This window comes from Saccostrea cucullata, unplaced genomic scaffold (assembly GCF_032062105.1).
Source record: "Saccostrea cucullata isolate Sc308-1 unplaced genomic scaffold, CSIRO_AGI_Scuc_v1 ctg10322, whole genome shotgun sequence".
Lineage (NCBI taxonomy): Eukaryota > Metazoa > Mollusca > Bivalvia > Ostreida > Ostreidae > Saccostrea > Saccostrea cuccullata.
The window spans coordinates 1,973-14,530 of NW_026931623.1; the positions used below are offsets into that span (position 1 = coordinate 1,973).

Below are 12,558 nucleotides of genomic sequence, written 5' to 3' on the forward strand. Positions count from 1 at the left end.
ATTTATTCTTTGTAAAATAATGTACGGTCCCTTCCATTTCAGGGATAACTTTTTGTGGAGTCCCATATTTTGATTTGGGAAAAAGACCCATACAGCATCCCCTGGATTATAGAGATTTTGATGAATTTTTGCCTTGTAATCCCGTAACATATTATCAAAAGATATGCTCAATTTATTTCGGGCAAAATCATGTATTTTATTTAGCTTTTCTGATAGATTTTGGGCATATTCAGAACTTAAATTTGATTCATATTTTCAGGGTCTACTCTACCGAGTACTAAATCTAATGGGAGTGTGACTGATCGCCCAAATACCATTTCACAAGGGCTTACCCCCGTGGCCTCATGAGAAGATGATCGATATGCCAACATGAGTAAGGGTATCAGGTCATCCCAATCTTGTTGATTTTTGCTAACAAATGCTGAAAACATATTTTCAATTGTTCTATTTGCCCTTTATATCATCCCATCAGACTGAGGTCTGTAGGGAGTAGTACGAGTTTTGTCTATATCCAGTATTTTACACATTTCTTGAAAAACATCACATTCAAATGTTTGCCCTTGATCTGAATGAATTTGCATTGACACTCCAAAAATGGAGACTACATGATTTATTAATTTCTGAGCTACAGTAACTTATTTCTTATTTCTAATAGGGATGGCATCAACCAATTTGGTGAAGTAATCTCCCACAACTAGAAGATAAGAATTTTTCCTGTGAGTCATTGGTAAATGACCTAATATATCCACTGCCCATCTTTCCATTGAAGCACCAACCAGGTACTTTTGTAACGGGGCCTTTGGGAATTTATTAGATTTTCTAGCTGCACATTTATCGCAGCTTTTACAGAAATGTTTTACGTCTTGGGACATCTTGTGCCAGAAATATTTGTCTCGGGCCTTTGACAGAGTTTTATTGAACCCTAAGTGACCGCCCGTTATATTACAATGTATGTCTTTCAATACTTTCCCAGTGATAGATTTTGGGAGAACAGTTTGAAATTTTGGTTGCACACTTTCCCATTTATGATATAATATATCATCTATATAATGGAGAGAATCAAATCTTGCCCAGTAATATTTGCATGTTTCACTCAGATGGGAAATGTCTTCCCAAAGGGTTTTTTGTTTAGATTTGACCCATTTTATTAATTCCCTTAGATCTGAGTCTTTACTTTGTAAAGCCTTAATACTATTTTCTGGTTTGTCATTTTCTAGCAGTATTTTAGACTCTTCTTGTCTTGTAGGGCTTATCCCAGTGTTTGGAAAGTTTCCCTGAGACATTGTAGTAGCAGCTTTGTTTTCAGGTACAAAAATATTTATGTTGGGACTAGTAGTTAGATCACTTTGTTTAATTTCAGAAATCATTTCCTTCTTTACTTGGCTTTGGTTTTCCATGGGAGATTCATTTTGCAAGTGTTGATCTAATGAAAATTGTCTTCTGCTTTACTACAATGCTAACAATCTAAATCTCCCATGAGACAAGGTCTGCGGGACAAAGCGTCCGCATTTTTATGAGTGCGACCTGCCCGGTATTCAATTGACAAAAATTCAAACCAACGTACTATTTGACCCTCTGGATTTTTGAAGTTTAACAACCAAGATAGGGACCCATGATCTGTTCTAACTTTGAATGTCTTCCCATATAAATAGTGGTAAAAGTGCTTTATTGAGTTTACAATAGCTAGTAACTCCCTTCTAGTCACACAATAACGACGTTCAGCAGCACTGAATGTCTTGCTTTAATAACTTATGACTTTTTCTACTCCCCCTTGTTCTTGGGAAAGAACGGCTCCCAAGCCTATGTTAGAGGCATCAGTATCTAAAATGAATAAGCCTTCTTCATTAGGATAGGAAAGAATGGGAGAACTAGTTAATGCTCGCTTTAGCATGTCAAATGCAACATTGCAATTATTATCCCATATAAACTTCCTATTTGCTTCTGTAAGTTTATGTTATGGTCTGGCCATATCAGAAAATTTGTATATAAATTTCCTATAGTAAGAACAAAGACCTAAGAAGCTTCGAACTTCCTTAACATTTCTAGGAATGGGCCAATTGTTGACTGAGTCAATCTTTGAGGGATCAGTGGCTATCCCATGTTCGCTCACAATTTGTCCCAGAAATGGAACTTCTTTTTGCAACAACAAACATTTCTTTAGGTTCATTTTCAAATTAGCCTCCCTCAGTCGCCCAAAAACTTGTCTTAAATTATCAATATGCTCTTCAAAAGTTTTAGACAATATCATTATGTCATCTAAATAGACAAGGCATATTTTCCAAGAAAGATTTGATAACACTCTTTCCATTAGTCTTTCAAAAGTTGCTCCCGCATTACATAAACCAAATGGCATGTTTAAAAATTGCCAGTGACCTCCCCCTGGGATTGAAAAAGCTGTTTTGGGTTTATCTCCAGGTGACATTTTCACCTGCCAATACCCACTCTTAAGATCTATCGAAGAAAACCACTTTGAGCCTGACAAGGCATCTAATGTTGTATCAATTCTAGGTATGGGGTAACTATCCTTAATAGTGACATCATTTAACTTTCTATAGTCTATACAGAACCGGATTGTCCCATCCTTTTTCTTAACTAGGACTATGGGAGAACTCCATGGACAGTCTGATGTCTCTATTACCCCCCTATCTAACATATCATTTAATTCCTTCTTGGCCTCAGCCATTTTAGCTAGAGGAATACGTCTAGGAAGTTGTTCAATCGGGAGTGCATTTCCCGTATTTAAGTTATGCTCTACTAAATCTGTTGAACCCATGTCAACTGATGAAAGGGAGAAACTTGTTTGAAATTCCCTTAAAAGTTTTTCTAATCTCTGTTTTTCTTCAGAGCTAACGCTTGTATGGACCCTATCTAAAATTTGTTGTAAATGATTTGACATCTGGGAGTCATTCCCATTACAATTAGCCCTTATGTTTTTCAGATCTTCCCCATTCTCTATATCTTCAACCCTTTCTATCAAGGCTACTACACTACCCTTGTGTAACTTTACACTTTCGCCACCTAAATTCATATAACGTACTGGGACATTTTCCCCATCTACTTCTACCAAAGTTTTTGAAATCAATAATTCATGTTTTCCCATAAACTTTTCTGAGGGTTCCACTACGGCTGTACCCTGTTGAAAATTTGGACTTTCTATCCTAGCAGGGGCAATAAATTCACAGTTTGGGGGAATCACTAAATCTTCTAGCAAAAGAACCCTACAACAATCAACTACACTATTTTCATAACTAAAACAAGGGATTTCTTCTCCCTGAATAACAAATTTCATTTTCTTCAAACAAATCTCACATGAAAACTTTTTCAAAAAATCTACACCCAAAATACATTTGTTCTGAATGTTTGCAACAATAACTGTATGGGAAATTTCAATATCCCTAAGACTAAATTAAGGAGACACTCTCCCACAATTGGGATGTCTTCTCCATTGCTGATCTTAATTTCACACTACAAGATTTTACACTTGACTTTTCTACCAATTGTATTCTTTCAAATAATTTTGGGCTTATAATAGTCACACTAGATCCGGTATCTACTAATATTGTTGTTCTAACATTTTCTATCTTCCCTGATATAAAAATTCCCTCATCTCTTTGTTTGACATCTCCCACTAATTTACTTTTGGAACTTTGTTTATTTTGAGATTCACTTTCTAACTCCCTACTCTGACTTTTTATAGACTTGTTTGATACCGGATCAACCCCTGTACAATTGTTCAATGGTTTATTCTGGGGCTTGTTCCCAACTCGCGCCGATTTCCGCCCCATGAATTCGACGTTTGATGGTTTCCCTGTCTTTGAAAACCTGAGTCATTTCTATGAGGGGATGGCCTCTGGGAGTATTGATTCCCCTGATTAGATCTATTTCCATAACCATTTCTTGACCCATATCTGTCATGTTCCCAATTGTTAAACTGTATGGGACTATTGTTTGAAAATCTGTTTTACCTGGATCTCCCATAATTTTGGGACTTTTGACCAGAACTGTTCAAACTCGACAAAGAGTCTTGTATGTCTTTTAGTAAAGAAATAACTAAATCTTCTCTTTTATTGTTGGGATGGTTCTGGGAGTCAGTGTTTGAAGTGACAGCATGGACTGGCTTTCCTGTTTGGGCGTCTGCCATTTTATGTGTCTCTAACCTAATTGCTAAAATTTCAGCTTCCCCAATATTTTTAGGTCTTGCCTCCCGAATTCTAAGGCGCATATCCGGGTGTGGGAGAGCGTCAATAAAATGATCTAGGGCTAAAATATTTGTAAGGTTAGGATCAGCAGTTGGGTAGGATTGTCTGATTAATTTCTTGATTGACTGAGCCAATTCTGATAGGGACTCTTTTTCTCCCTTAATTCTATTTTTCAGTCTTGCCCGATACATCTCTGACCTTTCTACTGATCCAAAACGCATACTGAGAACTTTTACAAGGGAATCAAAATCCCTAATCTGAGCTTCATTGAGCTCCTCTAAAATTGCCCTTCCATTCCCAGTTAAACAACTAGCAAGATACAAAGATTTCGTCCTATAATCCCAACCATGCAATTCTACTAAAACTTGAAATTGTTCCAAGTAATCTTCAAAATCTTCCACCCCATCATATGTTTGTGGCTTTATTGAGACTGTTGGTTTTACTTGATTGGGAGAATGTACGCTATTGTCATTTCTGTTCACCCTTGGGGATATTGGTTTCCTGAAAGATTCAAATCTCTCCCCAGCCCCTAGAAATGGTGATTGACTAGGATTTTTAGAACAGTTCCCATATGTATGTGTACCAATAGCTTCCCCATGATTTTCAAGTGATGACAACCTCCCATGTAATTGATGGGACTCGTGTCTCATTTGGGATAATTGTTCTTCAAAATTTTGATTCATGCATAGAACATCTCTTTTCAAACCTTCAACAGCTCTTGACAAAAGTTCATTTATATTTTCAGAAACACTGGGAGCTGATGTATGATTTGACAAAGATTCATCTTGACAGATTTCTTCATGGGATAAATTTTCTACTTCTACCGGGACTCTTGGATTGAAAACAATCTCTCCCGAATCTTCTAAATGACTACTATCCCTTGACATTTTTGCTTTTGGGAGTACTTATTTATTCTATGATATAAAGAATTTACTTGTTCAATTGTTTGTTTTATGTCCAATCAGATAATGGGAATAAAAATTTATGAATCCCACTTCTGACACCAATGTTGCCGTTCAGGGGTTTTCTCCCTTGAGACAACTTGTGGGTCTCCCAACTCTGTATATTGGACAAAAGAACTATGAGTCAGGATTAAAGTTCATAAAAATATATTATTGCTTGTTGTATTTAATTTGCACAATCTCTTTGAATGTTTATCCCTATTTCTTACTCCCGTAGAAATATTATTTCTCTCCCAGAATGGGAATAAAATATTCTTAAATGGGAGAAATAAGTTTTAGGGAATTACATATAAATTTATAAAAGCATAACAGTATTTGTCTTTTCCCAAAATATTGGAACTTCTTTACAATACAATTATATCATAGTCAGGTATAGTTATGGGAGAGTTATTTTACCTCCCACTAATTTTCTCCCTCAGGCTAATTCAATATAAATAGTAAAAAGTAATAATAAAATATGCTACAAAATTCATCAGCTCCCAAAAATTAATATTTAATTATGTTATAGTAATTACCCATCGATATCGCTCCCAGCCATGCTGGCGATGCGATGATCGAACATATTCTGACCTATTCTAAACCCATTCTACACCTATTCTGACTGTCAGTCGATTTGCGCTGGCTTATATTGGCATCGGGCTCGATTGTCGTGACGTCACGACAAAGTGAAAATACCCGCCATGTTTGTTAGTTGATATGCTGCCATGCCGATCGATCCGACGAAGGAAACACGCACCCTAGGGCGCGGCTAATTACTGTGGGAAACATTGATGATACTTATCGATCATGAACTTTGTAAGCCTACACAAAACAATCATAAACAGTGTAAGCGTGACTTGGGAATGTAAGATGTCGAGGAAATTCGGGTGTCACTAATTACCGACCTCGTCCCAATTATATACCTGGTAAATATACAATTGTTAATGGAATTAAACATACAATTAACGAAACATAATTTGTCATTTTGTAGTCCAGTATATTGCAGGGAGTTTTTGTTTAACTTGTACTATGTATTTCCACAGAAAATGTTACTCATAGTAACGGGAATAATTACGGAACCGTAACATTAACACAAAGCAAAGCGACTCACAATTTCTGTTAATATCACCCTTGAGTCTCAATGACTTTTTTTCTCTCTTCTGATTTAAATTGGTATGTAATTTTACTGAGTTTTTTTTTTTAGATCTTTACTATAGTAGTGGAATTTTCAAATTTCTTTTCATGTAAAAAAAAATTAAGTTATTTTCGAGAAACATCTGTTTATGCACAAATATAAAATAGCAATATATCTAACTGTTTCATCGGGAAAATTGTTTGAGATCGATGCATTTCAATAACATGATAGAGCCCACCTTTCTCCGAATGTCAATAAGAAATTGTTGTTTCAAAGAAAATCAAAGAAAAAAATCCCGATTCATTGTTATGTTAATATTTTAAAAGAATTTTATGCACGAGAATAATTCTTCAAGATATATTGTTATTGGTTTATCGTATTTTAAAAACAAGCATAGGCATAAAGTTGTAATGTTTATTTAGGTTTTTGTTGCATATAGTATCTCTTTTTGTTAACTTTTATACATACATGTATATTAATTTTTTTCCAAAACAAAATGCTTACAATGTACCACAATTCATGTTAGTCTCACCTCACACACAATTTGCTTATTTTTTCCAAATGAATAGTTTAAAGAGAAATATTACCTCCTTTATAGGTGATGTCATACACTTTTAAGACATGTGTTTTGTTTATGTACATCACCTAGAAGATTTGGGATTTCTTAATCGCAGCGCATCAAACGGGATATTAGTCTAACATAAATTGGTTGTTCTAATGTTTAGGGCCTATATTTCTTTTCTCACTTTTCTCATTTTTAATTTTTGCCCTTAATGAAATGACATGAAAACAAACATAATTATAGCAAATTTTCAATTGATACATATTTTAAGTAAATGTAATACATATGGGGTCAAAGGATTGGGGATCTGGGAGGAGTTTTACCTGAATGAGTTTGTCAGCATGTTTTCTTAATAGTTATCACGTACATTAAAACGGATTCCTTGATATCCTTCTAGCATTTATTATTTTAAAATGTAAATGAGATTTTTTTTATATTTTGTAATTCGAACATTTTTTGTAATGAAAACGTGTGTGGGGGGGGTTGTATGTTATTTTACGTCCATCTCCAGAGGTTCAAAAATTAACGAGTAACCGGGGACTAAAGATAATGCCATATTGAGACTCGTCCTTTATTGATATTTGAAGAAAATGAATATTGCTTCAATATTGTTTTTTTCCATTTCAGTACATATACATAAAAAAGCAACAATGTTCACGTGAAGAGCATCGTCTCCTAATCATCACTACGACAACACATAAGTTCCCCTCTTATGGGATCCCATGGGAGGTATCATGTATTGCTCTGAGAAGGTTGAATACCTAGGTAGTTTTACCAATATGACGCTATACCATGAAATTTACAAAACTGACACTGTTCAAGCTTGGTGATTTAAATATTTCATATCATACTCTCAGAAAATACATATCTGTTTAAGACTATAAATTTCACTGATTAAATGTTTGCACCAATTGAACGGTAATAAAGGTATTTTAATGCGTACTGTCTGTTGTAGGTATACTTAGTAGGTGTAAGTTACTCTAAGTACTTTATTTTCTTCACATTCCCAGTATGATACTCAGCAACAAACAAATAATCATTTTTGTCCACACATATTCCATAGGGATTCTCCAATTCAGCGTTATCTATATAATTTATGAATTTTCCATCCTCGTCAAGGACATGGATACAGTGATTATCGAAGTCTGCTGTCAGAATATGACTTTGGCTATCTGTTGCTATCCCATAAGGTCTAAACGGTTTATTCTTAGAGGAAGAAGGATGGCCAGTGTATCTAAATCGGAGGTTGCCGGTGTCGCTGACCACTACTACAGCACAAGCCTCCCAGTCAGACAAACAGATATCTAGATTTCTGTTTTCAGTGATGTACTTAATTCTGTTTTTTCCTGAATAGAGAGGTTTGCTTTCATTTTCAAACTGTATAGTTTGTTTCTCTGTGGAACCTGAATAACGAACAACTTTGGATTCTGTTTCGTCATCATTGAACATGACAACCAGGATATCACCAGAGGAACTGACACAGAGATTGAGAGGTGTCCAGCCCTTTAATCTGATCAACTCATTTGATTGACCATACTTTACTTCATTCACAGTCTTCGTTTTCCAGTCACAGTACACTAGGTTTCCATCTTTATTAATTGTTATATCATTAGGCCATTCATTTGATATTGTTTTTATTGTTTTTATAATTGAGCCTTGAATGTTAAAGCATTTCATATTACTGGTATCGCGTGCATTTGTCCAGATCTCTTCTTCACTGTTACAAGTGACATTGCGGAATTGTTGATACCCGGTTTTTACCATAGAAATAAGCTCTGGTACTTTCATTAGTTCTTTGGACAATGTTCCTGCTTCCTTAAGTCTGTAGCCATTCTCATCTTTTGTCGATGATAATGGTAACAAAGATCCAATCAACTTGTAAAGCTGCTCTATATCTATTGTATTTGGAATAAACAATGGTAGTGATACCTGAACTTTGGGAGGAAGTTTGCAGAATTCTTTGTTTTTAGAACTGTATTCCGTTGTTTTGGATACTTCAGTTGATTCTTCAATTTCACTCAGTTTTATCTGTGTCTCTTCAATAAGATTTTGTATACTTTTAATTTCATCCAAATGTTCTTTTAGGATGCTCATGTGTTTCAATTTTATGTCTTCAATTTCTGCTTTTATTTTGTCCATAAAGATTTTAATTTGTCTGTGCCATTCTTCACCCTGTTTCAACATTGCTTTGATAAGTTTTTCATATTCTCCATCTAAGTTAGCTATCTGGTTTTCTAAATCACTTTTTATTTCGTCGTAGGTTGGAGACAGAATATTTTTTAATTCTTCTGTGTCTTTTGCAATGACTTTTCGTTTTTCATTATAGATATCCAAAAGAGCAGAAAAATTATGTCCCTTATGTGTATCAGACATTGCAGTGCATATAGAGCAAACAGAAATGTTGCAGTCTTTGCAATGAAATTTACATTTTTTTGTCTGATGTGTTGTGCATTTTGGATAAATCAAGGTTGATTTTCTTTTTTGGAATGGGACAACCTTATGTTTGTCGTAATCATCAGAAATATGTTTTCCAATGCAAGAGATGCAAAGATTGACATGACAGAAATCACAGTACTTGGTCGCTATATCTGTATCGCAAAGGTCACAACGGATGACATCTTGGGCACTCTTGGGATCCATGTGAAATCTAAAATGTGAATGATGTGCTAAAATTATTAAACAAGAAAAGGTTTCTTTCTATACTATTTTTCAAATGAAAGATGTGTACTTTAAAAGCCTCATTATCTATATAGACAAAGAATCGATGGTTATTTGGATTTGATAATAAATTATCAAATTATATTGCAATCTTTTGTTCAACTTTTAACTTTTTTATCCTACTTTATTCCTACAGTGTACTATTTTTGAAACTTCATAATTAAAAAAAATATTTTGTAGGACTTGGGGTCGTATTATTTTCTTTGAAAACGAAACTAGATAAAAGCCTCATTATCTATATAGACAAAGAATCGATGGTTATTTGGATTTGATAATAAATTATCAAATTATTTTGCAGTCTTTGGTTTCAACTATTAACTTTTTTTATCCTACTTTATTCCTACTATTTTTAAAACGTCATAATTAAAAAAAATATTTTGTAGGACTTGGGGTCGTATTATTTTCTTTGAAAACGAAAGTAGATTTAAATCTAACCTATTAAGTAAACATAATTCTCATAAAAAAAGTTATCTATTTCACTACTTTAGTAAAAATTTTGGGATTAATAGCTCTTTGTTTATCAATTCCAGCCTAAATGGGTCAGGGGTAAATAGAATGTTTTAATATTAAATTGATATTGCCCTTAGGCCTATAGAACTCAGGCACAGTAAGACTATTCTAACTAAGTATGTCAGATGATACATCCATTTCATCTTCTATCTTGTACTTACCTCTATACTCAAATTATTTCAATCAGGTGAAGCGACTTCTAATAATAAACAATAAACTTGTTTCTTTACTGTGAAAAAATAATACAAAATGGCTGACCTTTTCACAAGCTGGTTGCTCGCTTTCAGGTCTTGCGTCATAAAGAGTTATCTTTCTTCACATTGGAAAATAAGAATAAATGTATTTATGCTGAAATAGTTTGTTTTCGCATTTTAGTAAATACAGCTCAACTAACTTTTTTAATTCAAATAATTTTCTGCAAAAAGGTTAGGGTTTATTGTTAAACTTGATTCATGAAAAGAAACAATGACTAATTTTGAAGAGCATTTTTTCTAATTAATCTATTTTATATTTTTAAAATAAATGTACGACGGTTGTCCAAAAAGTTCGTGGACAATGACTTTTTTGTTAAAATAAACTATATATTTTTTTGTATTTCAAAATATTTCTTATGAAAAACCAAGTCAGAAAGATATCATTTTTTTAGGTAACTTAAAATTTCTGTAAAAATCGGGGTCTTTCAATGTCGCAGATAGTGTAGACGGACCAAGGTTAAAATGCCATTAAGTTTGACATAAAGTATTTGGAATGAAATGATTATATTTTAAATAAAACAAGTCAAAGCTCAGTAAAAATTATATGTTACACAAAAAAGAGGCCATTATCATTTTTCTGATATCTAAAGTATCGGTTACTATATAGACAGTGTAAATGTTAAGCAAAAACCCTTACAAATATGTGTCAAAACTCGACAGAGGGCAGCATCCGATCAAAACATTATGTTTTAATACGATTGAAACGACATCAGAGACAAAATATTTGTTCAAACAACTCAAACTTATTAGAATATATTTTGTTTTATGTTTTGAGATTGGTTTTTTCGATTTTTCAAGACACGACAAGGATTAGAAAACATATTTTATATTTAATGAAAATGGATATTTCTATTCAAGTTGTTGTTATAAATCTAGCGCAACATCAGACTGGACTGTGCAGATTATGTATACGAATTATTTATATTGATGACGCTCGTAAAGTATTGTGTATTGTTTTGAATTTTAAAAATTAAATGAATTACTGTCTATTCTTTAACATTTTTGCTAGCACTTTGCAGTGTGACATAATATAGAAAATGCAGTGTGTGTCCATGATCATGTATAAAAAATTAAAATTCCAGATGTTTGACGTTATGATGAAATTAGCTTTACGTCAAACTGGTCCATATGCACACTATCTGTGACATTTAAAGACCCCAATTTTTACAAAAAGCTGTAGTTAGATCAATGAAAATGATATCTATCTGGTTTGGATTTTCATAAGAAATATTTGGTAGACAAAAAAGTATAAAGAACCATTTATTTTAACAAAAACGTTTAATTACTTTTTAGCCGGGCTTATTGCTCAAAGAGCAATTGCCGGCTTATGTGATCCTGTTCAAGGCAGGATGTTAACCCCATAGTCGCCATTTTAAAGTTACGTGCCAAAATATAGTTCCTACTCTCAACCGCTTTTGATATAATAAAAACGCCGAATAAAGCAACAAAAATAAAACGAAGTTTTATCTTTATAAAATAAACATTAGTAGTAATGACTTTGAAAACTTCATAAGTCAAAGAACATGTAGTTCATTAGCGTAAGGATTTTTGATAATCAGTTTTACCGTACTTCTCTGCTCATGCGAGGTAAAGCAGAGAGGGAACCAGAATGGCCTGTTTGTTTACAATCATTCAGCTGCGGTACCAGATTAATTCTGATTCTGACAAAATCGGTCCGTGGTATTAGGATTGAAAAACTCACTGTCAGTGTTTTATCATTTATATTGATAGTTTTAAAATAATTTTTCATCAGAATATAAACGTGATTCATGTAAGAAATCCATTCTACTTCGTAAATGAGCCCAGATCTCTGTACTTCTGAGTACTTTGATTTATTCTGTGGGGCTTGATATGAACAGCGTTCATGCAAACTTTTTATGACACTGGTGACAGCTGTAACTACTGTGAAATAACAAATTTTTGGGGGGTTAAATTTTCGTTGTTTTCGAGGTAGAACGAGACCCAAGAATTCATAACCACCACGAAATGTAAAATTTTACATACATAAGAACTCATTAATTCTTGATCCACGAAATCAGATCCCCATGAACCAATAGATTTTCCTCAAACCACGAGAATTTGACCCCACGAAAATATGTGATTTTACAGTATATCCGTTTCTAAATGTATTTCTTCTGGCTGGGAAATTTCTTGGACTTTTGTTTTAATACTTCGAGATCCTGAATTTTATTTCGCAAGATTTTGCTGATTTTTGTAGGGTTTTGTGAGAATCAATCAA

At 33.7% G+C, this 12,558-nt stretch overlaps 1 protein-coding gene and 1 long non-coding RNA gene across 3 annotated transcripts; one reads left to right on the plus strand and one right to left on the minus strand.

Moving 5' to 3' along the window:
* The first annotated feature begins 276 nt into the window (after nt 1-276).
* LOC134233145 (uncharacterized) lies at nt 277-5,212 on the plus strand. The gene is made up of 3 exons (XR_009984924.1): nt 277-373; nt 656-779; nt 4,945-5,212. It is a non-coding gene; the product is annotated as an uncharacterized LOC134233145 (long non-coding RNA).
* A 2,124-nt stretch (nt 5,213-7,336) lies between these two features.
* Nucleotides 7,337-10,343, minus strand: LOC134233146 (tripartite motif-containing protein 2-like). Of its 2 annotated transcripts, none has more exons than XM_062715136.1 (2): nt 10,227-10,343; nt 7,337-9,484 (listed from the first exon to the last, which is right to left on the minus strand). In XM_062715136.1, exon 2 carries the CDS (start codon nt 9,475-9,477, stop codon nt 7,813-7,815), a length of 1,665 nt encoding a protein of 554 aa, XP_062571120.1. In that variant the 5' UTR covers nt 9,478-9,484; nt 10,227-10,343; the 3' UTR covers nt 7,337-7,812. The 2 variants fall into 2 exon arrangements, with proteins under 2 accessions (XP_062571120.1, XP_062571121.1); XM_062715137.1 differs by having other exon boundaries at nt 10,324-10,337.
* Nucleotides 10,344-12,558: the final 2,215 nt, after the last annotated feature.

Excerpts from the sequence above, each read along its gene's own strand:
- LOC134233146 (XM_062715136.1), bottom strand. The coding sequence starts at position 9,477 with ATGGATCCCAAGAGTGCCCAAGATGTCATCCGTTGTGACCTTTGCGAT.